General features: G+C 50.5%; 2 protein-coding genes and 1 long non-coding RNA gene across 5 annotated transcripts; 1 reads left to right on the top strand and 2 right to left on the bottom strand.

Annotated features, from left to right (window-relative positions):
- Positions 1 to 803: 803 nt before the first annotated feature.
- On the bottom strand, positions 804 to 3,093 carry TMEM186 (transmembrane protein 186). 2 transcript variants are annotated; one of them, XM_045846984.1, is made up of 2 exons: positions 2,960 to 3,093; positions 804 to 1,924 (listed from the first exon to the last, which is right to left on the bottom strand). In XM_045846984.1, the coding sequence occupies exons 1-2, from the start codon at positions 2,960 to 2,962 to the stop codon at positions 1,289 to 1,291; spliced, it is 639 nt and encodes a 212-aa protein (XP_045702940.1). In that variant the 5' UTR covers positions 2,963 to 3,093; the 3' UTR covers positions 804 to 1,288. The 2 variants fall into 2 exon arrangements, with proteins under 2 accessions (XP_045702940.1, XP_045702941.1); XM_045846985.1 differs by having other exon boundaries at positions 804 to 1,913; positions 2,959 to 3,053.
- Positions 3,094 to 3,132: 39 nt separating this feature from the next.
- LOC123823931 lies at positions 3,133 to 18,410 on the top strand. Of its 2 annotated transcripts, XR_006786624.1 has the most exons (4): positions 3,133 to 3,281; positions 7,823 to 7,884; positions 10,745 to 10,860; positions 17,117 to 18,410. It is a non-coding gene; the product is annotated as an uncharacterized LOC123823931 (long non-coding RNA). The 2 variants fall into 2 exon arrangements; XR_006786623.1 differs by lacking the exon at positions 7,823 to 7,884 and having other exon boundaries at positions 3,153 to 3,281.
- A 3,626-nt stretch (positions 18,411 to 22,036) lies between these two features.
- CARHSP1 (calcium regulated heat stable protein 1) lies at positions 22,037 to 25,421 on the bottom strand (the record flags this gene model as incomplete). Its single annotated transcript, XM_045846983.1, has 3 exons — positions 22,037 to 22,449; positions 24,570 to 24,692; positions 25,386 to 25,421. Coding segments are annotated over 3 exons (322 nt in total), but the record flags the coding sequence as incomplete, so codon positions are not given.
- Between the last annotated feature and the right edge of the window lie 261 nt (positions 25,422 to 25,682).

The following is a 25,682-nucleotide window of genomic DNA, read 5'->3' as shown; positions in this document are numbered from 1 at the left end:
CCATTTTCTGAGGAGCTGTTGCTTGGTTTTAGAGAAGGGTGAACCCCACAAAATGATTTTCAAAACTTGGGGTACCTTGGAATTACCATAAAAACACACATGCCCAGTTTCTACCAGAAACCCGTAGGGGTTCAACACAGGGTAGTTTTGCTCTCTTTGTTGATTTGGGATTTTTTTTGCACAGCTCCCAGGAGCTGCCCTACACGTGTGGTAAACACCCTAACCCGATTCCCATTCTCACATGGAGATCTATGATTTTAGTTCAGGAATAAAGGAATGGATAACGCATTTGCTCTGTGTGCCCTCTGCTGGTACTATGGAGCCAACCATGCATCAGAACAGAAGCTCTTTCACGCCAAGGCTGGTGAGAATCCCGGCTCTCACCTTCCAGTGTAGTGAGACTTCCACCCAGTGGCTGTCGACCCAGGCTACACATGAGAGCCACCTGGGGTGCATGGTCACAGGCCTGGGTAACAACATTTTTAAAAAGCTCTCCAGGTGATTCCGCACATGGAGCCAGGGTTTGAGAACCTACTCTTTAGGCAAAAAATTGACCCGGGAACATGCAGTCCAGAGACATCTGATATGAGAGCCCCAAGACCTCTGGGTAGTGAGCCCTGTCTTGTGGGGTGCCATGCCTGCTTGGAGGACACTCCTGCCCCAGTCATGCAGTTACCCTCTGGCAGGACCAAATGACCCACTTCCAGGTTTCTTCCCAGTGTGGTCTGCTGCTGGGTCTGCCACTCCATCATCTCTGAACTAACACTTAATGTTTGCTCTTGCCTACTGCATTTGCAAAGCACTCAACATTTATTATTTATTCTCACACACATCCCATGAGACAGACAGGATTTTCCATTTTATAGATGTAAAATCAAGGTTCAGAGACACTCAGCTACCGGATGAACAAAACCCAAGTCTTCCGACTTCAAATCCTATGTTCCCCCTGCCCCACCCTTCCTCCCATTTTACAGCACTGTTCTGTTTGCATGAACGGGACATAGCTTCTTCCAACAGCTGGCTCCTAACAGAACCTGCTGGCCATTACCTACATGAATGTTATATACAAATGCGGAACTCTTATTGTATACAAGAATTTGCACTAAGGCCTCTGTCCTAAACTAGGTTACTAGCATCAGCCTCATGAATTTCCTCATCCCAAAAGGCAAGTTTCCCAGGAATCCTGGCAAAGTCTCCAGCTGACAGGTCCCCTTCATTAGCCTCGCCCACACCTTCAGCCTTCAGTCAGAGATCCAGGTGGCCCAAGGCTGCCCAGAAGCCCAGTTGTTCACTTAAGTGTGTCCAGCACCCCAAACACCTGTGTGAAACGCTCTCTGTCCACGATGCATCCATAGCGCAGGGTGAGGTAGAAGGTCTGCTTCCCACTGTACTGTTGGATCCGCACGAAAAGTTCCTGCGGCCGGTTCTGGGTTTCCGTCATAGGGATCACATCGGCCACTGGGCAGTACGTGTCCTGTCGCCAGCCCCAGAAAGTCAGGTGGGCCACCCGCAGCATGGTGCCTGATTCATTCACATATAGGATACCCACCAGCCTCCAGAAGAAATAGCTCATCCAGCACAGCATGGCCAGGGCAAACCCAGCTATCCCACCCACAGTGCACAGGGAGTCGAAAGCCATAAGGCCCTGGGAGTACCAATAAAAGCCAGGCAGCAGGGCCACCACCGTCAGGGCCGTTTGTGCCACCTTCAGCCGAGACAAGTACCTAAAGATTCTGATGGCGTCAAACCGGAATATCATCTGGAATTTCTCTGTCTCTGCGCCTGGTGATTTCCCTTTCAAGGTGGGTGACCTACTCCCCACCCACCTCCTCAAATCCTGCCCATTGCAGCACTGCAGCCCGTAGAGAGGCCTTCCCCACACAGCTGGCACTGGCAACCGCATCACAGCTCGGAGGACAGCAGCCTGGAAGGGAGACAAGAGACCATTTCTCTCAAAGAACTCGACCGTGCTCATCATACAATGAGCACCTGCAAAGCATCTTAGGTGCAGGCTCCTGCCAGTCTTGTGAGGTCACCATCAGGACAAAGATGGAGGGAAACGGAAACCCACGTGCTTTACCTCATGTGCCCTTCACAAAAGCTGTGTGAAATAGTAAAAATCTAAGCCCAGAAAAGGTAAGAAATTTACCCAGGAACACACAGCCAGCGAGTGAGACAGTGTCTGACTCTTCAACCCGTCCTCCTTCCTCCAGGCACTTCAAGTAGGTATAGGAAGGAGACACAGCCCTCGTTCATTTAAACAAAACTGCCTAGAGAGAGCCAGCTGCGGGCAGGGCACTGGATCCATCAGGCTGGGTGAATATTTCCCCAAACAGGAAATGTGCCACTGGGGAACAAATCCGTTGGATATGTAGCACAGTAACTTTCTGAATCTCTGTCAGGTTAGAGCATCACCCTGGTGCCGAAGGGAAACGGTGATTTCTTAGCCCTGTTGGGGGGAGCCGGAAGACTGGAGGAGGAGAGAGGGGTGAAGGAGCCAAACGGAAGCAGAAGGATTTTAGTGGAAGCACAGTCCACACCTTGACTACTGCAGTGAAAGTTGCTGTGGGCTTTGGAACAGGTCTGGGTTCCAATCCCGACTCCTAGTCACTAGCCCTGAATCCTTGGGCAAGTCATTCCCCCTCTCTAGGCCTCGGTTTCTTCATCTTTCAAACGGGGATTCAGAATATACTGAATGAGATGATGCTTTTAAAACTCTCAAGAGCACCTGACGGACCTGATGCACAGCGAATGTTCGGTGAGCTTTAGTTTCGCTGTTGTTGACGCACGTGACCTGAGCGCACAGCAAGCCCGGGAATAACAAATCGTAACCCACCCCGCAGGTCCCTGCCGCGCGTTCCCCGAATCACAACCTCAGGCTTCGGCCTGCGGACCCTAGGCCTGAACCCGACGCGAACAGCGAGTCACCTCCCTCAGTCCCCACCACCCACCAGCTTACCATGGCCCGCCCTTCCACCGGACTGCGCCAGCCAGCGGGGTCTCTACAACCGCTTCCGACCCCTGACGGGACTGCGTGAGGCACGTTGCATTCTGGGATTTGTGGTCCACAGAGAGTTGCTGACGCTGTGGGCCCGGTGGCAGTGGAGTCTCCTCCTCCCGACGTGCCCTGCAGCAAGCGGGCTGAACTCCGGAAGTTCCGGACCGAGTTCCAGGTGCCAGCGGGTCACTTCAGGTGCAGCACGGGGTCTGGCGACATGGCTCCGTCCCGCCCGGTGCTGTGTCTCTTCGACGTGGACGGGACCCTGACGGCCCCGCGGCAGGTAGGCGGCACCCGGGAGACTGGAGGCAGCGGGTGCGGAATCTCTTGCTGGCCCCAGACCAGGCTAACACGGCCCAGGGTGGGCACCGAGGGGCGGCTAAGGACCGCCTTCCGCCTCTGACAGGGCTGAACTCAGTCCTGGGTGCCCTAGAGCATGAGCCCGAACACCTCAGGGTACTTGGAGATGGGACGGGGCGAACAACTTTTGAGAGGAGGAAACGTGCGTTGGGTTGGGAATTGCAGTTTTGAACACTCACCGCAAGCCCTGGGTTTCAGCCACCGCTCAGCCCCCTTAACAGCTGTGTGCCCTCCTCCGTTCTGTCACCTATGGGATGTACTTTGTGCCCCGATATGGAAAACATAGGTTTCCAGGTCGAACAGACCTAGTAGAGTCTCTACTTGGTGACTTTGCAAGTCCTTTAACCCCTGAGCCTCAGCATCTAGTGTTTTTACCTGTTCCATATGGGGCTTGTGAGGGTCAAATGAAATCAAACAAGTTCATGAAAGTATCTTGCCTTACAGGAGGCTGTGTTCAGTAACATTTACCAAATATTAACCACCACCATCACCCCCTTCTCCAGCCGCTGCCATGGGTCTCGGACGATGGAGGAGACTTAGACTGTTCAACAGGAGGCTTGTGGAGAGCCTCCTTGGACTCCTGGACACTTGCTTCCCACTTCCAGATTTTGGTGCTACCGGCACAGATAGGTTTCAGTTAAGATCAGCATTTGTGATGCGCTCACTCTGACCTCCTCCTTGTACAAACTGATCACCAAACACCAGCCGATCAAACGTGAGGCCCAGTTGGCCTTACTGTGTTCAAGTGCTTTCTCTACCCACCTTAATTTTGCCCGGGTGGTAGCAGTGGTATGCTTCAGCATTCCACATCAAATGTGTGTGACCTTAGACGTGTCATTTTCCCTTTCTGAGCCACATGTTGGATGTGTGTAGTGAGGATACTCAACTGCAAGTTCTCCAAAGGCCCCTTTTGACTCTGAGATTCAGTGATCGCCACAAGCTTGTGGGTCATTAAAAGCCTGTGGTGGTGTAGGGCCAAGGTCAGCAATTCATTGTTTGTAAAGAGTCACAGCAGTTACTCTTGTCTTCGCCAACCATTTGGTTTGTCGTAACTACTCAACTTTAATGCAAAAGCAGCCATCGACTATGTGTAGACACAGCGTGGCTGTGTCCCAGTTAAACTGTATTACAAAAACATGCAGCTGCTCAATTTGTCCCATTGGTCATAATGGTGTAGGGCTTACAGTCCAAGCCTTTTTACACACATCATTGGACCCTTTCAACCTTTCATCCCAGGTGATATGGTTATTACTATCCTTTTAAACATAAGGAGACTGAGACTCAAGGTCCTCTGGATCTCACTCAGCAGATCTGGTTGGTACCAGTCTCCTGGCCTCAGGGCATTGTGTTGGCTAAGTTTGCCATTTTCTGCCATTCTTCTAAGGTGGAAACTGTTCTGGTTGCTGGATATGCCATTCAGGAAAGTGCACCTGATTTGCAGGAGGAATTATGCTACATAAGCATAAAGTATGAAATAGTATTGAAACCAGGCAACCCATAATGTATATAGTCCTTAAAACATTGGAAGCATAATATTCTTTGCACTGAACATAAGTCATTTTAACACTCAAAACTCTGCAGTTTAAAAGAGAATGGTATCTATGTGGTAGGTTCTTTTGATAAAAAATAAAAACATTTTAGCAACAATCTACTCATTATCCAACCTCTCCCTCACAAATGTATTCTCAAACATCGATAAGCCCAATACAGTGTGGCAGTCAAATGGGTGATCTTTTGTTGAAGCTGCTGAAACAGGATATGACCTAAACAGGTAAATTCTAAGTAGCATGGAGTCCAGGGTTTTGCACATCTCACTGTTTTATTGCACTGAGTACTTTCCTAAGATATGCCACTTCATCTAAAAACAGTTCAGACTTAGAATAAAAGCCTGCAGAAGGAAGGGGGGCGGTGCTTAAACCTGGGTGAATTGTTTTCCAGCCTTCTGTCATGAAAAATTTAAAACATACTGAACCACTGAAAATAATGCAGAGAACAGCCATATCCCCTCCACTTAAGTTCAACAATGATTTACATTAGCTTTATCTTCCTTGTGTGTGTGGTTTTTTTCATCTTTGCTGCACCATTGCCTAAGCTGCCATCATCACAGAACTTCACTCCTAAATATTGAGCCTGGAGCGCTAAAGAAGCTGAAAGTGCTTTTAACTAAGCTCCTACCTATTTGCCTAATGTTTTCAAGTGGGGAACAAAGGGAAAGAAGGAAAAGGTGGGTCAGTCACTCTCAGTGTTGCCTCTGCCTCATGCGTGACCCTCAACCGATAGTGGCTGAGGACCTTTCTGAAAATGCCTCACACTGAATCAAGTAACTCATCTACTTTATTTTAGAAAGTAACTCATTCTTTATTTTAGAACAGGGGTGTCAAACTCATTTTCACCGGATGGCCACATCAGCTTCTCAGTTGCCTTCAAAGGGCCGCATATAACCTTAGGACTGTATAAATGTAACTACTCTTTACCTAGGGACAAAGAGCTTGGTGCTGCTACTGGGTAGAAACAAGGTGCCGGGCTGGAAAAAATAAGGTGGAGGGCCTTGTGTTTGCCACCTGTGTCCTAGAATACTCAAGGTCACTTGGGTGAGGTCCTACTCCAAGACTTAATCAACTACTGTCTGAGCTACATTGCAAAAATTAAACTCCCGAAGAAGAGGTGGGTTTGCCTTTAGCAAAGAGGCTCCAACAGAATATGGAGTGACGTCTTTGGGTGGGTGGTGCTCATTTAAGTCCAAAGCCCAGTGCTTAATAAAGAATCACTGGAAACCTTCTGCAAAGTCAGTGGTAGAAGAATGATCTTATAAAGGACAGCATGTCCACTTGATGGAAATTGAAAACAATATACCTTCAAAGGCTACCGGTTAGAGGAAGCACCTGTGAATCAGCAATGTGAAAAGAGCAACATAAAGCCCAGACCTGGACATCTCGAACCAGAGGACAGCAGACCAAATCCCACACAAAGCCCAGTTTGGTTGTCCCATAACACTAAATCATGCCTGAATTAATTGCTATAGCTTAAAATGTTTTCTCTATTTACTTTTTAGACAGAGGGCAAGGGAGGGAGAAAGTGGCAAAGAAACATCAATGGACCAGAGATATTTGGATGAGTTGCCTGTCGCACACCCTCAATGGGGAACCTGGCTTGCAAACTAGTCTTGTACAATGACTAGGAATCGAACTGGCCACCTTTTGGATTGCAGACCTGTGCTCAGTCCACACCAGCCATGGCTTAACCACTATCATTTAAAGGTCTGATTTTCCATTTTGAAATGTCTGGAATTCTGGCTTCTGTTGCATATGAAGAGCTGACAGATGGATGCCCTATTCCACATAGCAGCACCACCCCACCTCCAGTCTTTCACAGGCCACTTCACTTATTTTTCTGATTTTTGTAGACATTTGATTTGGGAACCTACCTTTTGGATTCTGTCATCTCAATTCTCATTCTTAAATAACAATGTAATGTACATACATGCCCACAATTAAAGATTGGCAGAAGCCCAGGCCAGGTAGCTCATTTTGTTTGCAGCGTCACCCCATGCCTCCAAAGGTTGAGAGGGTCCAATCCCCGACTGGGGTGCAACCAATCAATATTTCTCCCTTTCCATCTCTAAAATCAATAAACATATCTACTCATGTGAGGATTTTTAAAAAAAAGATTGGCAAGAAGTGGACACATGTTAACAGGGGCTGTTTTTTGATGGTGAGGGTACAGGTGGTTTCTTTGAAATACTTTTCATTTTCTTGTCAGTGTTCTGCCCGTTATATGGAACACCTATGATCAGGGGGAGAAACATTGTTTAAAAGGCAAACTTCAGGATAATGCTGCACTTTTGAGACTGTCAGAATTGATGGAACAAGTGCCCCTGCTCAACACCTCCAATCAGTGGGCAAAGGGCTTTCCTTCTCCAATTGGTCCCATGGGATGAGACAGGCTGGACCCAGCTTGCAGCTGGGTGAGGGCACATGGGGGCTCATTATCCTGCTCTGTCTATTTCTGTGTGTATTAGAAATTCTCCATGGTGAAAAGTAAAACTGTATTGTATCTCCCAGGTCAGCTTTGTCTTCACCTTAGACTGAGCATTAAGGAAGGATATAAAAGACGAGGCAGAATGCTGTCCTCAGACAGGTGCCATCTAATGAGGGAGACCCAGGTGCGGAGCTGTAATTCCGAATTAGCACGACGTGCCTGGTGATTCAGGAGGCAGAGCTGAGACCCACCTCGATAAGCATTTGCCCTCGTTTCTCGGCAGTACAGCTAGTGTGCTCATGTAGGTCAGGCAGGTGCAGCCAGACTTCAGGGAGGAGTTGACTGCTTGGGAAACCACCTTAATTCTGATTTTTAAAGCAGAAGGCTGTCTAAGGTGCATCGACTTCCCTTCGTACCATGGGAATGAGAGTAATACTATGTCCTTGAGTTGGGGAAAATAATTGAGCTCTTTTTCTGACTGTTTAGGACGGGCAGCCCTAGGGTCACCCTGGGAATGGTCACCAGTCTCCTCGTCCCCTGGTGTACAGGTAGGAGGAGTAGGCTGGGACGGGGCTGGTGTGCACCAACTCCAGAACCACTCAGATGGGGATTTTGAGAAAGTGGCGTAGGCTCACATGTTACATCTCTGCAAGTTAAGCACAGCAGGGACAGGATCTGGTGATTGCAGTTTTACTGTTTTTACTTCACTTGATGAGTATTCACTGTTTCCCAGTACACAAATTACTTTTACATAAACAGGAACCTTTGATTTTCACAAGACCCTGCAGAGGTAACCAGAGCGAGTGCTGATAGCCCCTTTGTGAGGCTCAGAGAGGGGCTCAGAGTCACACGGTCTAGTGAGAGGTGATGTTGGCCTTGAACAGGTCCTCGGCTCCACGCTTGGCCTGTGTCCTCCTAGTGTTTACAAGTGACCAATGGCTGGACATCAGGGCTGTGACCAAAAAAGCAGGAGTCCAGGGGAAATGTTTCAGAGCCTCAGACATCAGTGTTCAGAACTGGAAGACACTTCAAAGTGCATAGTCTGTCACAAAATACTTCAGTTGCATTGTCAGAATGAATAGCTTACAAGTTAAGTTATTAAGAAACTCATTTTTGAGACTTAAACTGAAAACGTGGAGAAAAGTGTTTTGTTTTGTTTTTTTAACATCTCCATTTAAAGGTCACCTGTGATGCTGCAACAAACACACTTCAGTCTAAGACCCAGGCCACTAGGAGGGGAGTTTTTCAGAATGCTGGCTGGGCTAGGCAGAGCAAATGCACAGGGCAGGTCACGGTGCAGTGGAGTGGCCCACACGGTTCTGGTGTGTTTTTAGGGAGGTCTGAATGCTCTGCGTTTAGAGCAGGGACTCGGAAAATAGAAGCGCTTTCGTGGAGGCACTGAACACAGAGGGAAAGCTTCGTACATGTTGGGAATGATGAGCAAAGGAAACATTAAACTAAATGCACAAAGTATAAAGTGTAGCCATGTCTAGACACCACATTCTATCTGAATAATTTTTGTGCCAATAGATGACAACAGAATTTTAAAAAATAATAAAACACCTTCATTCAAGGTAACTACAAAAGCATTAGGCTATTCTCCTTTTCTGCAGTCAAATCAACCCCTTTAAGAAGAGGTTAATTATTAGGTAACTGCCAATGGGTAACTTGCATTTCCTCAGTTATTAGAGAGGGTAATAAGGTGGTTCTCAGAACTTTTTCCTGTGTCACATCGCTTGGTAAAATCAGTGTCTTCAAGAGGTCACTAGCAAAGTTGTCTGAGACTGATTTTCAAACTCTCAGGCAACTTGGAGAGCTGGTCATCATTTCCATAGCTTTGTATTAACTATGAAATTCTTAGTCCAATAATAGCACTGTTCAACAAAAATGTGAGCCACACATGTGGTCTTTTTTAAGATTTTTATTTATTGATTTTTAGAAGGAGGAGAAGTGAGGGAGAATGAGAAGGAGAGAAACATTGATGGGTGAGAGGGACATTAATCGGTTGCCTCTCACATGCCCACAACCAGAGACCTGGCCCTCAACCCAGACTTGTGTCCTGACTGGGAACCAAACTGGAGACCTTTTGGTCTATACAACAACACCCAACCCGCTGAGCCACACCTGTCAGGGACACATATGCAATTGTCAGTTTTCAGTAGCCATCTTAAAATTTAAAAAAAAGGAACAGGAAATTAATTTTAATGTTTCGTTTAACCCCATATATTCAAAATATTATTATTTTAACAAAGTCAGTATAGAACATTATTGATTATTACATTTCCTTTTTCCTACTTAGTCTTTGAACTCCATAGCAGAGAGATGGGTTGAGAGTCTCCTAGATAAATTAAACTGACTATATTCTGGAATCACATACTGTTTGGAAAAAGCAAGGAACCTCAGAAGTCAACTCAGTTGGTTCCACAAATCAAGAAACTGAGGCCCAGAAAGGAGTGAGGCCTGGCTGGTGTGGCTCATTGGATTGAGCTTGGGCCTGCAAACCAAAGGGTCGCTGGTTTGATTCCCAGTCAGGGCACATGCCTGGGTTGCAGGCCAGGTCCCCAGTAGGGGGCGTGTGAGAGGCAACCACACATTGATGTTTCTCTCCCTCTCTCCCTTCCCTTCTCTTTAAAAATAAATAAATCTTGAAAGAAAGAAGCGAGGGACTTCTCTAGGCTCACCAGACTTTTATTAGCCATGATCGACCAGCACTTGAATGTTTCTCGTGGCTGAGACAGACTTTATCCCTCAACACTGATGTCTCAGGCTTGTTTTTTGGTGGAATATGCCCGTCAAATGCTTTAAGCGAGTTGGTTTCTCCTGTCAGTGCCTATGAGTCATCACTTAAAGTCCTTCCACTTTACCGGCTCTAATAAATGTGGGGTTGTGGGGAAATGGAAATGCGGAGGGATGGTATATAATAGATGAATGGGTGGGTTTTTAAGTATTCTTGAACTGTGAGATGAACATCTTTCTGTGACAAAGCTGCGAAAGGGATTTTGTTGCCTGTGAAAGCTGCCTATAAATCACCTCCCAGGTGATTTTCATTTTTCCCACACGATGAGCTGCATGCAATGTGTTGAAGCTGGAGATGAGCACAGCTGAATCCTATCACATCACCCCCCACCCCACCCACCCCAAGCTTCCTTTACACCCAGCTCTTGACAGAGCATCTAAATGCAAATGCATCCCTCCTTCTGAGCTGATACTCCAGGCCTCGTTTCTAGATTTTAGATGAAATGTTGGAAAAACTCATAAGGTGGAATGAACTAGAACCTATCCCTAAAGCAATGTAAATCAACCGTGCAATCCAGTTGCTGATACAAGTAAATGGCATGTTTTTCCAGTGACAGGTTATTAGCCTCCTTTCCACCTTTAGCTTTTGTGTTTCCCCTCCCCACTTGGCAGGAGGCCATATCAGCTTTGATGTCTTTCCTGATGGATGGGACAAGAGGTATTGCCTGGGACATGTGGAAAATGATGGCTATAAGACCACTTATTTCTTTGGAGACAAAACCATGCCAGTGAGTATGGAAGCGTTTTTTGCAGGTTCACTGTGCAGTTTGGCTTGCAGGGAGGAAGTGGACAAATGGGCTTTTTTCCTCTTACTTACACCTTACCCTGCATCCCAGCTCAAACTGGTGATGCTTCTGTCCTGTGAGGTGATTGAGATCCCCTCCCCTCAGTGCTCAAGACACTCAGTGCTTGGACACCTCAGTGGAGGTGAGAATTGAGCCTTTGGGGCTTGGCTTTTGAATTAAATATTGCCCTCCTCCAGTGCCTTCCAGAACACCTGGCTCAGGGCTGTTGTCAAATGCTTTTTGCATTTCGGGGACCTTGCTCTTACTTTCTTTTTCCCAGTGTTTTATTTCCCAGGGGCATTCACTTTGGTTGGGCACTAGGAGTCCTAAATGAGAGGAGGACAAGGAGTCTAGAATTCAGGAACAGGCACTGGGGACACGTAGGAGGGGAGGGGTCGGTCCTGGGCATCACACACAGGGTACAGGAGCTGTCCTGGGGGTGTCAGCAATCCCTAGTCCAGGACTGAGGCTAGACTGGCACTGGGAGCAGAGCCTGGTGTCCAAGACCAGCGCCAGCAGGAGGAATCCCTAGGAGGAGTTTCCCCAGAGCCAGCATGGCAGCAGAGGGAGGCTCTCCTTAGGACGGGTGGGTTCCCAAGGAGGTGGCCCTTGGGAGGCCCCAGGGGAGGCTCAGCACCAGGCTTTCACTGGCTAGCCTTGGGCTCAGTGGCTCCCTTTAAATTCCTCCTGCCCTCTGTGCCCTTCTGCCTTTCTTGCCACCAGGCATCCTGGGCTATACTGTACCAGCAGATGCATCAAAATGCTGCCTGTGGAGAGTGTTTATCCCTTCACTTCTGGCCCACTCCAGAACACTTGCTGCTAAGGTCTACCCTGGGTAATAAATGAAAGAGCTGGTGGCACAGAACAAACTACCGGTACCTGCTCTTTAAATGAGCACGCTTTCCAGTCAACACACCCTCTCTCCACGGGTGGGAAAGATTCTAGTTCCCAAACGAACGTGGTGCCTCTCAGGGGTACCAGTGGGCCATTTTCTTCATGACAGGGAGAAGTGGTTTATACTCACATCCTCTCATTGCAATGCTCCAGAGTGCAGGCTTTGAGTAACCGATTGAGGCAGGAGGTAGTCAGGAAGGAAGCTCCAGAGGCCCTGCAGGGCTGAGGTAGAAAACATCTATACATGACAAAGACCCCCTAAGACGGGTTGTTCCTGTTTTCTGGGATAACTCTGAATCATAGAATGCGACTGCGCACTACCCCTGATTCATTATAATATCATTATAATGAAATAACATTGTGGGACTCCCTTCTCCAGTAGCCAATCAAGAAAGTCATGGGAAACCACACACACGCAGTAGCTTTGAAATCCAACTCCTTGTACCTGCCCAGGAAAAGCCCGCCAAAGACTAGCAGGGGGGCTTCTGCCCCTATAAGAATAGAATCCCCCAGCCCACGTGCCCCTTTTTTTTCCTCTGCTCAGAGCTAGCCCACTCCCGTGTCCTGTGGCGTGTACTATCACTTAATAAACCTCCCCTCTTTCTTTATGCTATAAACTTTGTGTGTTTGGTTCAATTCTTTGTCCTCGATCACTAAGAACCTGGTTACCTGTGCACACCTGTGCACACCTGTGACATGATGTCTTCAGGAAAAGTAAGCTGATGAAATTCATTGCACCCAAGATGTAAGGAATGGCCAGAAGCTTCTTCAGGCCTTCCAAACTGGTGCCATTTTGCACAGGCTGAGAAGAGAGCTCTCAGGGGCCAAAACAGTTTTCTGTAAAGATGATGTTCTTCCTGTGTGTAAAGAGCCACCTGGAGCGTCAGGTGGGACTTTACACAATGCAGCGTAGTTCTTTGGGGTGTTTTTTTTTCTTTTTTAGATTTAATTTATTTATTTTTGGAGTGAGGGGACAGGAGGGAGAAAGAGAGGGAGAGAAACATTGATGTGAGAGACAAACATCGATCTGTTTCCTCTTGTACGTGCCCCTGCTGCGGGCAGAACCCAAATCCCTGGCGTGTGCCCCAACTGGGGATGGAGCAGGTAACCTTGTACTTTGTGGGACAGCACCCAAACAACTGAGGCATACAGGTCAGAGAGCAGTTCTGGAGACAATCAGGTAATGACTTCTTTTGGGAATTTATTTTCTATTCTTTAACCACCACATTAGCAGGCTTTCAATTGTGCTTTCTGTATCTTACCTGCTTTTGAACAATGGATGCTATTCGGGGAAGGTTCCCCCACACCATTCTTAAGTAATATGCATTTATTATAGGAAATTGGAAAAAGTATGAAGAAGAAAGGATAAGTCACTTGTAGTCACAGCTGATTTGCCTCCCAGGCTTTTCTCTCTGCACAGTTAACCCCAAATGTGGGACCCCGGCATGTTCATTGCCTTATTTTCTGCCTTTCTTCTCTTCACATATTTTATTTCCCCCACGTTAGTGAGTCTTCTTTGCAAACAAGATTTAATGGTGGTACAACAAACAGTTCATCATTTAGACGTAGTTCATTTCCCCGCTTCCCTAGTAGAGGCACTTGCAGGTTGTGGATTTTTGCTGTTGTAACTAACACTGATGAACATTCTCAAGACATTCTTTGCCCTCCTCTGTGATCCTTTTTGTCAGTGGTTTCCGGGAAGTGGGAGCCCAAGTCCAGCCATCTAAACCTTCTAACAACATATTGATCCTGGAAACTAGGCAGAGAGCTGTTCAAATACTTACTTCAAACTTTTCTTCATATTCAGAGACAGACATTTTGAAAACTCTTTTCTCTCTGTGTATCAAGGCAAATGTTTTTGCTGGCTTCCAGGGAAATGGCACCTGAGCTAAGAGCTGTCAGTCAGAAGCCATTTCCCCACCAAGCCCTCCAGGCTCCGAGGCCTGCCTGACCGCCTCCTCTGTCCTGGACACACAGCCTCCCTCTGACGGGATCTGATCTTACACAAAGCGTGCCGCTGACTCTGAGCACCTCCAGAGAGCAGAGCAAAGAGCTTGTCCCTTGCTTTTCTAAGTAGTAGTCAGCCCTGGAAACCCCGGCACCCTTCCCCTCAGACTCATTCAGCTTAGAGGCTGGGGACTTGGTTTGCTGCGGGGAGGAGGTGGCTAGGGCTCAGGAAGATATGCCCCAGACTGCTCTGCCTGGCTTCCCAGGGGCTGCACCGGCCCAGTTGCCCCTAGCCTTTCTGAATTCTCAGGCGAGAAAACCTGCTTGCCCAATGTTTTGTGTAAAAAAGCATCTGGGCTTTAAGGCAGTGGTGGCATGAAAACAGTCTAACACTTTGTGAACCACCTGTTCACTCTTAACTCGGTCTCCTCTTTGTCTCCAACATCAGGATAATCAGGGTTCACGTCTGTGACAGCGGGTGCAGAACTGGGGTAGGTGGGTACTGGACACTCCTCAGCCCCCTCCCCTGCCATCTGAACACAGCGGACACTGCCTTCTGCTTCATCCCCAGGCCTGGGCCTGCTGGGGATTTAAATATCCGTGGGCAGTTTGACTGAGCTGTGGCCTTGCCTTTGGACCCATCACATACACTCTAACAAGACTGTGATCAGTTATCCATCTCTTTGCTCCTGCACCCCCCTTATCTGCGCTCAGGAACCAGGTTTTGTTTTGGGTCTTGGAAGCTGAGTTGCCCCAGCTGGAGTCAAGTAACCTTCAGTTCACATGCAAATGCAGTGTTTGAAGTTTCTGGTTGTCTGAGGCCTCATTATTCTAGAGGGTGCACTCTAACTAGCTCAGTGTTCTGGCTCTGCTTCTCCTGCCCTCCCTCTGACTCTGGTGTGCAAGCTGTGTGCACCACCTGCACAAAGGAGCAGAGGAGGAGGCCAGGTTCCCTGGCAGGAGGGAAAGGATGGTAGCAAGCAAGTGGAGCTGAAAAAGGTGCCCAGCCCAGAAGGGGGAAGTTTGGGTTCTCTGGGCCCGCTTCCTTGAATGTGGGTGAGTTACACTAGCTCCCAGCAGGACCATGGGAGACTCATGCCAAGTTAGGTATCTGTCAGGTACACATCTGTCCTCTAGTGTGACATCCTCTCCAGGGAGGGGCAGCCGTAGCAGCTGTGAACCTTCCTTGTTTCAGAGGTCACTCTCCCCAGCTACTGGCTTCTGTCCTCACCTTGCACCCTGGCTGACTGCAGGAGCCTCCTAGCTCAACTGTGGGTCCTCATCCCCCCTTCATTCTCCCCAAAGGTCCTGCTGTAGGTGAATCTCATTGTGTCCTGGGTTGCAGCTTTCTGGTGGCGTCACAGAAAGTCCCAGATCCCTACTAAGATCTTCCATACTCTCTGGGTCCTGGCCCTCCCAGCCCCAACCATCAGGTTGTGAGTACTGAGCTGCCTTTCCTATGGAGAGCCAGTCACATGACTTGTCCCCTCACTTCCTTCAGGTGTCTGCTCAAAGGCCCCTCCCTTGTCACCCCAGGTTCCTTCCCCCTCTATTCTTTTTCTTTCTGCTTTCTGAATTTTTAAAAATTGCTTTCAGAGAGAGAGAGAGAGAAACATTGATTTGTTGTTCCACTCATTCATGCATTCACTGGTTGATTTCTTGTATGTGCCCTGACAGGAGACTGAACCTGCAACCTTGGCATATTCGGACGATGCTCCAACCAACTGAGCTGCCCGGCCAGGGCCTCCCTTCCCCTCTGTTCTTTGCAGCTCTTCCCCGTGGCCCACGGAGCTGGAAGGCAGCCCTTTGTCCCTTTGTGGTTTTGTTTGCCCCACTGTGTCTCCAGCTGCTGAAAAGGTGCCAGGCAGGGAGCAGTTGGTCCACCAGGTTTGTCGGGATAGGTGATTACTGCCTCCTCCCTCCTAAGTCTGGGAGTGCCAGGGAGTGACCCTGTCCCCGAGAGGTGTCTGCTTCTTCTGGACAGTGCAGGAGTTTGATTTTCTTCTGAACATAGTTCTCTGTGCTGGTGTTTACCTACCATGCCATTTCCAGGGAAATCTGGTTGTTTCCTTTTATTTATTTTTTTAATCATAGGAATTACTACAAGTGGTTCCATGCTCACCTCCTTGAGTGGCAGATGCTGCCCATGTAACTCAGGGCTTCTGAGTGACCAGAGCACAGCAGGCTCCCGAGGCCGTACTGGGAAGGGGCATTTGTGGCTCCAAGGTCACCGCTGCCCAGCATGACTCCTGCACCCAGCACACCTAGGGCCCCACAGCAATCCATCCGAAAATCTTGAATTTCACTTCCACCTGGGAAAGCCAACTGCTTGGGGATGGGTTCTGAGAACAGTAGGAACTTGAGGGGTCAGCCAACCCTTTAGAAGGATGCCAGGTTTTCTACAGAATCTTTTGAGAATAACCTGTGTTTTCAGTGGTTATTGCCATTGTATGACAAACTAGCTAATTTTTTTTTAAGATTATGAGTTAGACTGCTTATCCAGTAAGAGGAAAATAAATTCCCTGAGAAGGAAAGCAGGGGCTTCCCTCCCCCTCCCCGCACAGGCTCCGGGCAGGAAGCTCGATTCATTCACCTGGGATAATGGGGCTGGGGACCCCCAGTCATGGGAAGCCGCCCCCCCCCCCCCCCCACAGCCAGCAGCAAGCCCAGGTCCTCCCAGAACCATGCCCTTGCCCAACTCCCGGAGCCACGGCAGATAAAGAACCTGGGGAAACACCAGAAAGCTGGATTAGCTGCTGCAGCTGACACAGGTTGCTTTCCAGGGACCTCACCCAGATCCCTTGGTCTCATCAACTGGCCCCTAGTACCATGGTGAAGTCCCATCACTCCCCATTTTACAGGCGGGGAGTTGCCCAAAGCACCCCTCTCGTCAGTGGTAGAATCAGGATCTAAACCCAGGCGACCTGGCTCAGACACTAGCCACATGGCCAGGGCTCTATGGTCACATGGGACTAGTGGCCCCTGTCACCTCAGAAAATTCTGGGAGCAGAGCTGCTCTGGATGTCTGTCCTGCCCACTCCCTGTGACTCGTTATGAGTCTGGGCACAGTGAAAACAGATTGATGACTCGGAGAATTCTGTCCCCTGCCAAGCTTGCCTTTTTAGAAAAATAAGCCTTAGATCGTGAGTTCTTTCATCAGCATAATTATATGCTCCCAGCTGAATTGCAGTTCAGGAGAAGGTGATAAACCCTTTCTCAGTGACAATTGTCTCTTAGTTTCCAGAGGAACGAGGTAACCAAGGAACCCTCCTTGCCAATAAAATGGCAAGGTCCTCATTTGTCTGGCAGCCCTGGGCTCCAGGGCTGCAGCAGCAGCATCTGCTTCATGTCTTTGCAGGGTGGAAACGACCACGAGATCTTCACAGACCTGAGGACGGTGGACTACACAGTGACGGCACCTGAGGACACACGCAGGATCTGTGAAGAGCTCTTCCCCTAATGTCCCTTCCCGTGGGAGGGAGGGAGGCCCAGCTGACAAGTCTGAGAGGGTCATTCAGTGACCAAACCCCGATCCCTCCCTCACATGCCCACAGGACACTTACAGCCATCCAACCCAGGACAGAAATTTTCAAACACTTCCTGAAATGAAGCACCTGCTGAGTGTCAGCTTGGTGGCAGTTTTGAACCAAGGGCACCGTGGCCATCAGGTGGTATTAAGCTAAGTGACCATGTGCACTGTTTCCCCACCTCACTTCCTGTTGGAGAGCCACAGACCTCAGCATGGCCTGTGCATAGCTGGCTGGCCAAGTGACAGCTGAGACAAAGGAGTTCACAGCTCAGCTGGCCTGGTTCACAGGTTCGCTCACTAGTCACTACATAGGGGACAGCCGGTTCTCTGACCATGGAGACGGGAGGAAATAGGTACCGACAGGCCCCAGGGAGAACTGAACAGACATGCAGCCTTTCCCAGCCCTTCCCCCGGGTGCATGCTCTAAGCCCAGGTTCAGAGAGACTAACTTGGGGTGTCACACCTCACCAAATAGCCTCCTTACTAGCCTGGCTGGGCTTCCCCAGGCCTTACTTACCTCAGGTTTCTCGGGGACCTGGTGAACACCTCACTCATTAACAGAGCTGAAGCTGCACTGTTTCTCTGCAGATCTTTAAAAAAAGAAGTGTGTTGACCCTGGCCCTGACCCAGCCTCTGACCTCGGGGCTGGGAGCAGCCATGGTGGGGCCTAGGACCCTCACTCCTCCCTTCCAGGTTCTGCAAGCTCCTCCTGAAACTGGAAGGCATCGCCAGGCCCTGGTCCACAACAGGGTGGAAGACCGCTTTCCAAGACAACGGTTAACATGTCCCTTTTTAGCATTGGAAATGTCGGGACCCACCAGCGCTCTACCACCTGGTGCTGGGGCCCACCAACCCGAATCCATGTGCTTTGCACCCCCACACCCCCGTGTTCCCACGAGGTGCTTTCATCACAGAGGAATCTGGTTCTCCCCCAAACCTGGCCCTGGGCTTGTCAGTTCTGGATCAGTCCACCCACCACCCCGCACCACACGGGTGATGTCTCTGGGCAGTTCTCAGCACAGGCCATCCCATGGCATCTTTCCTTGTTGAAGTATTTTGCAAATGATACTGGAATGGGCTTGCAAATGAAAAGTAGCAAATTAAAGTGATTTTATTGTTCCTATTTCTCATTCTGATTACTTCTTCATGTCAACCTGTCTGCTCTTCTGTCAAATGGGATGCCACCCCTACTGCATAGATAGCTTAATTTCAGTAAAGCCCTTGCAGTGGTGTGTGTGAGCTATTACTCAGGTCAGCCCCCAGGAACCCTGTACGCAGGACTCTTAGGCCTGCTTTGCAGAGGAGGATGCACTGAGTCATTCCCTCAGCCTTGGGGAGTGGGCAGGATGAAGACAGCATCGCCAGAGCTGTAAACATGGTGGCCAAGTGCTGAGCAGCGGGAAGCACAGAGGCTGTGCCCCGAGCAGCCTGAGGCCAGTAAGAAAGCAAGTCCCATCCCAGCACTGCAGAAGCTGACCTGGTGTTTAGCGCTGGATTTAAGCAGTCTCGGGATAAGGGCCTGTGTAGAGGGCACAGCAGACCGCTACTGCAGCTAGAGGCCACCAGGAAGGCCCCTCTGAACCTCGTGTAGCACCTGAACCTGATCCTGAGGGAGGAACTGGAGGAGGCTCAAAATCAGTGTGACAACTGAGTGGGGAGTGACGGAAGGGTCCGGCCCAGTGGAGCCCATGTGGATTCAGGAAGGGCTGGGTGAAGGTGGCCTTGCACCACTTCCTTTCCAAGAACTGCTTCCTCTTCCTTTTCACCCAAGTGCTCCTTGATCTCAGCCCTGGCAGGCACCTGGGCAGGGCAGCCAGGCCTCTGAGCCCTTGCACCTGTATTCCCTCTGGGGCACCCCCTGTCATGTTCTGGAACTCTTCCCAGCCCTGTTGCTTGCAGCTGGTTTTCAGCATCACTTGCATTTTCTTGCAAAGGCCTCTCTCATGCCACCTGTGTAACATCCTCTCAGTGTAAGACGTCCTCAAACCTCCCACTTTTGAACTAAATGCCTACTCTGGCCTCTCCCTAAACAGGTTCAGTGAGCTGGTTCTAGTTTTTCCTAATACAATTTGAAAATCTTACAATAAAAATGTTCACTTCCGCACCACCAAAACTCAGTATTCTCTACCTCCTCTGGGAAACTCGCGCCCAGGGCCACTTCCCACCCTGACACATGGAGACCCTCCCAGAGCAGCCCGCCTGTGCTCCCAGCCCAGCCTCCTCTTCCCCCTCTGCCCTCCTGGACACTGAGAACCGGGCTTCCATGCCCCCACTCCTGAACTTCCTTCTGTCTGGATTGCCTTGTTCTCAGGCTCATCCCCGCACAGGCAAAGTAGAAATACATCAATGGGGAATCTGTCCACACGGGGCAGAGTAACTAGCATTTTCTGTTGTCACAAAGCCACACTGGACCTCAGCTCTCCTGCCTGAGAATGGTGATTAAGAAAAAAGGACGATCCCATTTTTCTGGCCCATCCCCCAAAACAACCAGACTAGGAAGTGGCACCACTGAGTCAGCCTGGTTTGGGGAGCCACCCTTACCTGCTGGCTTCCAGAAGTTTCCTCAGAGCCAGCCTCCCCTCCCTTCTCCCCCCTCTCCCCACTTAACAAACCACACACAGCCTTGGGCAAAACAGACTTTATTGAGAGGAAGGTGGCCGGTGGGAGGAAAGATCTGGATTTAGGAATCCTGGACGCTACTCCCAGCAGGGTCACCAACACCATACATAAGTCCTCCCAGAGCCTCCAGGAGTTTCTGTCCATTGAGACTCTGCGTGGGGAGGGCAGCCCTTCCAGCTCTAACACCCTGCAGTGCTAGCATACTCATCCAGTGAAGGAGATGTGGTCACACAAGGACTGCAAGTGCCCTTCACAAAGGATTCCTGTCCACACATAGGTCACACAGAGGTCACTACAGCACATCCAATTCCCAACCCACTGGCAGGTGAAGTCTGCTGGAGTCACACACAAGACTCGGGCTCTTGGCAGAAGTGGCTCTGGAAGCCTCGTCTGGACCCAACAGGCCTTCAGGGACCACCTGGAGCACATTCAAGGCCAGCAGGCAAAGGCCACCTTGGGCCCAGCAGAAGGCAGAGGCAGGAGGCAGAGGACCCTTCAAGGGACACAACGGGCCAGGGAAAAGCAGATCAAGTCATTTAACCATGATGTTTCACTGCACACACATCAACACACTTACTTGTCTGTTTTAAAACAACTGCACTAGCCATCAGCAAAGTAGTTCTGTAACCAGAAAACACACCGGCGTTCAGGCTGCCTGTCACTACCTAATCTAATAAGCAATGACAGCGATTGAATCTTTTATAGGCGCTTTATTCAGATGGCCAGCGATCCGAGAAGATGGCGGGTTCATACCCTAACAAACCATCTTCCCCTTTCTTTCCTGGCCAGATCTTTTATAAGGGGGTTGGGGGAGGGCAAACAAGGGTCGTGAGAGCTTTTAAATTCAACAGCTTTCTTCAAGGGGGAGGGGTAGTTGCCTGCTTCTTCCTGGTAGGGATGTCTCCAGGTGGGAATCTCTAGCCAGTGCCCCATGAGGTCAGCTGCTTTTTCTCAGGTGCCAGGATGGGCCTTATCTGTAGTTTCTGAAACGAAAGCTTAACATACACATTACTTGCTAGGTTTATGCCTATTTCCCTTAAGCTAAAATTTTCCAAGTCTTAAGCCCCTATCAGTTCCAGCCTCCCACCCACTTCCAATGAAGCTGTCTCCGGGCTGAAAGAGGAAGCTGTCCCCGGAATGGAAGACACCCGATGAAACCAGGTACTGCTCCCTGCATCCAAAGTCCTGTTTTTTGTCCGGAACATCCTGGTCTACCCAAAAGCCAGCTGTAAAGGAGTCACGTCCCCGTGTTGACAAATGGATTCTTGACTACATATAAGCCACATATTTCAAAACATATCACCCAGCTATTTCTATGTTGAAATCATAACTAACGCCAAACCAAACCACAGCAAGTAAAATCCCAAAGGCTTGTTTACTGGAACTACGTACAAAGTTTCACAACACTGAAGCGTAAACAGAGCTGGCTCCTGGTGACAGCCCCAGTTATTTACAAACAAAACCTCCTAAGCATTGCTTCACAGCCGCTTTCAAGAAAACCCCTTCACTGAAGGTGTGTTTCTCCTTCACCGTTTGACTTTACCAGGCTGTCAGAAAGCAAGCTACCTACTCTTTTTTGGGTGGGAGAAGGTCGGTCTTTCAACAAACACCCTCCCCTCTCCACTCCCTTCTCCCTCCCCCACCCACCACCCACATGCCAGGGGATGGGAAATGGCTGCTGAGCTGTAATCACTCAACTTGGAGACAAGGGGAAAAGCCAGGCTCCTGAGGGTCAGAGCTCCCCTCTCAGCAAGGCATGCCCAGGTGGAGGGCTGAGGGCTCTTGGACAGACTTTTCCGGACACCCAGCTGGGACATCTCCTGCTACAAAGGCACCCAAGACCTTACTCCCACCCTCTCCCCCCACCCCCTGAAGCCAGCTCCCCTGGAACCAGCCAAGCCTAGAATCTACAAAAATGCCTGCTGCGTCCAAGGCCAAGGAGGCACAAGAGGAGGCACTGGGTGGTAAGTCATGCTGGGGAGACACACAGCGTCCCTGTCACCACCGAGCAGAATTTTGAGCCTCCAACCCCAGGGGGCCGGGGATGAGGGACTCTGTGGGCTGGAGAAATACCACCTGCCCCACCCCCAGGGCGACGGTTGGACCCTCTACTCAGCCACCAGCCGGCGCTTTGCCTTGTTCAATGCTTTTAATACTTTTCAGATGGTGAAGTTCTTGTGATGGTCAGAGACTGTGCTGGTGGCCAGGACACCCCTGTGCCTGCCCGACACCCTTCCTCCAGGAGACACTTGAAAGGAACCACACTCCCCCACTTTGAGGTGTATCTCGGGCAGTGCAATGTCATGTCCGGTAGGGTCCTGCCTCCTCCTCCCCCCAAAGTCTCCCCCAAGCCCAGGAGAAGGAGTGCTTCTGGCCTCTCCTAGGAGCTGATGACGTGGCCAGACCAGGTCTCGTGCTTGGTGCCCGGCGCCAGGTGGGTGATGACCACCTCCACAGCCTGCAGCTTCTCGTGCTTGGGTGGGATGGAGCACATCTTATAGGTGACCTCGTCACCTTCCACCGGGACGTACTCCCCTTCCACACTGTTGGGGGGAGAAAAGCACTCAGTGCCCAGCACTCAGAAAAGCTCTGGTCACAGGGCGACCCCTTCCGAGGACCTGCCTCCCGCCAGTTCCAGTTGTGCACATGGAAAATCACAGGCAGCAGCCACGCTGGCGCAGCACCACTCGGCCTCGGCCTCGGCCTCAGATTGTGGTGGAGGAGCGCCCCACCCCATTAGCTGCTTCCCTGGGACCTCGGGTGCTGAGACAGTCAGGGAGGGCTCAGCCGCCCGGGGCTGCTCACGCTCCGTGTTAAGCGTGGGTGCCATGGGCTTGTGGACGGAAGAGGAGGGGGAGCCCGTCTGAGCCAGAGACAGAAATGAGGCAGTCACTTGGGAGGCGAAAGATGACCTGGGTACAGGCTTCCTGAGCAGCCGCAGCACCCCACCCTGGCCCCAGAGTCCCAGCAAACAGCCTGCACCCCTGCTCTTCATTCCCCAGGAACCTGGTGCACCTCCGGCAAAGACCCTTCTGTGCTCAAAGATAGTTCCAGGAAGGGTCCTTTTTCTTGGTACCACTGCCAGAATATTCCCTTACTTTCTACAGGACATGAGTCACCATCCCAGACATGATGGTGAGGTGTTCTCCTTAACACCCCCTTGATGAGACCCCCAAAATCCCCTTCAGATGCCGAACACCAGGGCCAGCAGCCCCCCAGAACTGGTTTGCTCAAATTGAAGAATCAAGTAGCAAATGGAGCTTCCCTCTGACTTGGCCACCGAGACGCTCAGCCACTCCCAGCAGTGGAGCTGGGCATCGCAGCATCTCCATCTTTCTAACTTGCCCCCAACCCCATGTTTCCTTACCGACTTATTTTCTGGATGCCCTGTGTATATCTCTGTAAACTAGTACAAATCCTTTTGCAGTAGGATAGAGGCAACACACGTCCACGCCTGCACTCAGGCAGGCGTGCATAAAATGTGCTGCTTTAGCATTTAAGGTCTGCCCAAGAGACCCGACGTGCAAGAATGTGGGGCTGCGGGTGGGGACGCTAAAACAGAAATATTCTCCCCTCATGGCAGACATTTGCAATAGGACCCAATTTTCAAAAACATGGTTTCTCCTGGCTGGCATAGCTCAGTGGATTGAGCTCGGGCTGCGAACCAAAGTGTCGCCAGTTCAATTCCCAGTCAGGGCACATACCTGGGTTGCAGGCCACAGCCCCCAGCAATCGCACATCGATGTTTCTCTCTCTCTCTCTCTCTCCCTCCCTTCCCTCTCTAAAAATAAATAAATAAAATCTTTAAAAAAAAAAAAAAAAAACATGGTTTCTATATACAGGGTGGGGCAAAAGTAGGTTTACAGTTGTGCACATGGAAAATAACACAATACTTACTAAATGATAATATAAGAATAAACTCTGTGTTTCCCACACTCACAGCTGTGAACCTACTTCTGCCCCAGTCTGTACTGCCAGGTCTGCCATGCCGAACAGGCCTGCCCCGCAAACGGGAATGAGAAATCAGGGGATGCTGAGGCCAAAGGAGGGGGTACAGCTCGGGGTGCCAGATCAGGTCCCCACCTATCTGAAGGCCAGCTGGCAGGCAGGAGGCGAAACACAGACTGCAGGACGCCGGGGCCTACAATGCGTGGGCCCCGCCCCGGGCCCTCCTATGGCTCCAGATGCTCAGGAAGGAAGGACGTCAGTGAGCAAGTGACCAGAGAAAGGGTCCAGCTCCAGACTTCCTGGGTCAGTGGGGCAGGGCAGCCCCCAACCTCACCAGGCCACTTCCCCGAGGTAGGGCAGGAAACCGCCCAGAGGGCAAACACAGATTCCCCGGCTCACAGGGGCGTTCCCTCCCCGTCCACATGGGTGCTCACCCCACCCCAATGCTTCCCAACTCTCTCTCTCTCTCACACACACACACACACACACACACACACACACACAGGCAGATTGTCGCCTGCAGCATCTGACACACCAGCCCCACCAAGAGCAGTCTCAAAAACCCAGCTCTGAACACAGTCTCACCAGGTCACACACGCCTGGCCTCACACCTTCATACCTGGCCCACATCAGAGTCACATACTCCCTCTGCCACTGAGGAGCCAAGACAGTGCCCACCCCAGCCCCACACCCCGCAGACCCACCACTGACTCACTCAGAGATGTGCAAGAAGATATCGGGGCCGCCGTCCGCTGGGGTGATGAAGCCGTGGCCCTTGGATCGACAGAAGCATTTGCAGACTCCTTTGTAGACCGGGCCCTGGGAGGCCCTCACCGTCCTGACAGAGAGGGGCAAAGTGGGAGAGGCCCCCACCAGCCCTCCAGACAGCCACCCACTCTCGGGGGGCACACCCCGTTCAACCACACCTCTGCCCACAGCTGGGCCCTGGGGGTCCTGGCCAGGGCCACCACGCACAGCCATCCAGAGGGGTGCACTGCACGGCTCCCAGAGCCATTCACACAGGACCCAGCAGAGCGACTCACTGGATGGCCTTGGCAGATTTTCTCAGGGCTCAGTTTCCCCATTTGAAAAAAGGGTGTTGGACTAAGAGCTCTCTGAGCATCTCTCTGACAACAAGTTATTAGTAAGAGCAGCAGCCTGCACTCATCGGCCCGAGGACTGCATCTGCCAGGCACCATGTGGGTCCTTTGCAGCACTGGGCAGCCCTGCTACTGTCCCCATTTTGCAGCTGAGGAAGCTGAGGTCACAAGATCAAAGGCTTGTGTGCAGTTAAAGGTCAATGATTTAGGACCTGGTGATTTCCCAGCTGTGGTGACTTCTATCCCATGCCCCTAGATCACGACAGGCTCTGATGGGCCTGGACAGTGCCCTCCAGTTTTCACAAGTTTCTCACCCTTCCCAGTTCCTCACCCTTTACCCCAACCCCAAGTCTGCCATTCCACAAACAGGGATACTGAGGCACAGAGCTGGCCAGTCTCTGGAAGCCTCCCCTAGCCAGTCTGAGACTCACGCAGAGTAGGTCCTTGTCCGGCGAGTGGGCAGTTGGCTGGGGGCTCAAATTTGTCTCGAGCCAAAGAGCCAATTCCTTCCTCCAGGGAGGAGACCCTTGGAAGTAGTGCTGTCAGTCATTTACACTTTAGCGAGAGGAAACTTGTCAGTTCATTTCACAAGGCCCCATTCTTGGTAGCTTTCAGACCCTTGAGAGCACAAAGACAGGAGAACAAGAGCTGGTTTCACGTTGGGAGCATCATTCTCAGCATGGTTCTCATCAAAGCCAAACCTCTCCAGGCCTATGTCTTATTTCTAA

Source organism: Phyllostomus hastatus, unplaced genomic scaffold (genome assembly GCF_019186645.2).
Source record: "Phyllostomus hastatus isolate PE091 unplaced genomic scaffold, TTU_PhHast_1.1 phas_contig_500, whole genome shotgun sequence".
NCBI classification, from domain to species: domain Eukaryota; kingdom Metazoa; phylum Chordata; class Mammalia; order Chiroptera; family Phyllostomidae; genus Phyllostomus; species Phyllostomus hastatus.
Note: the sequence above shows the minus strand (reverse complement) of the source record. Positions and strands in the feature narration are given on the sequence as shown.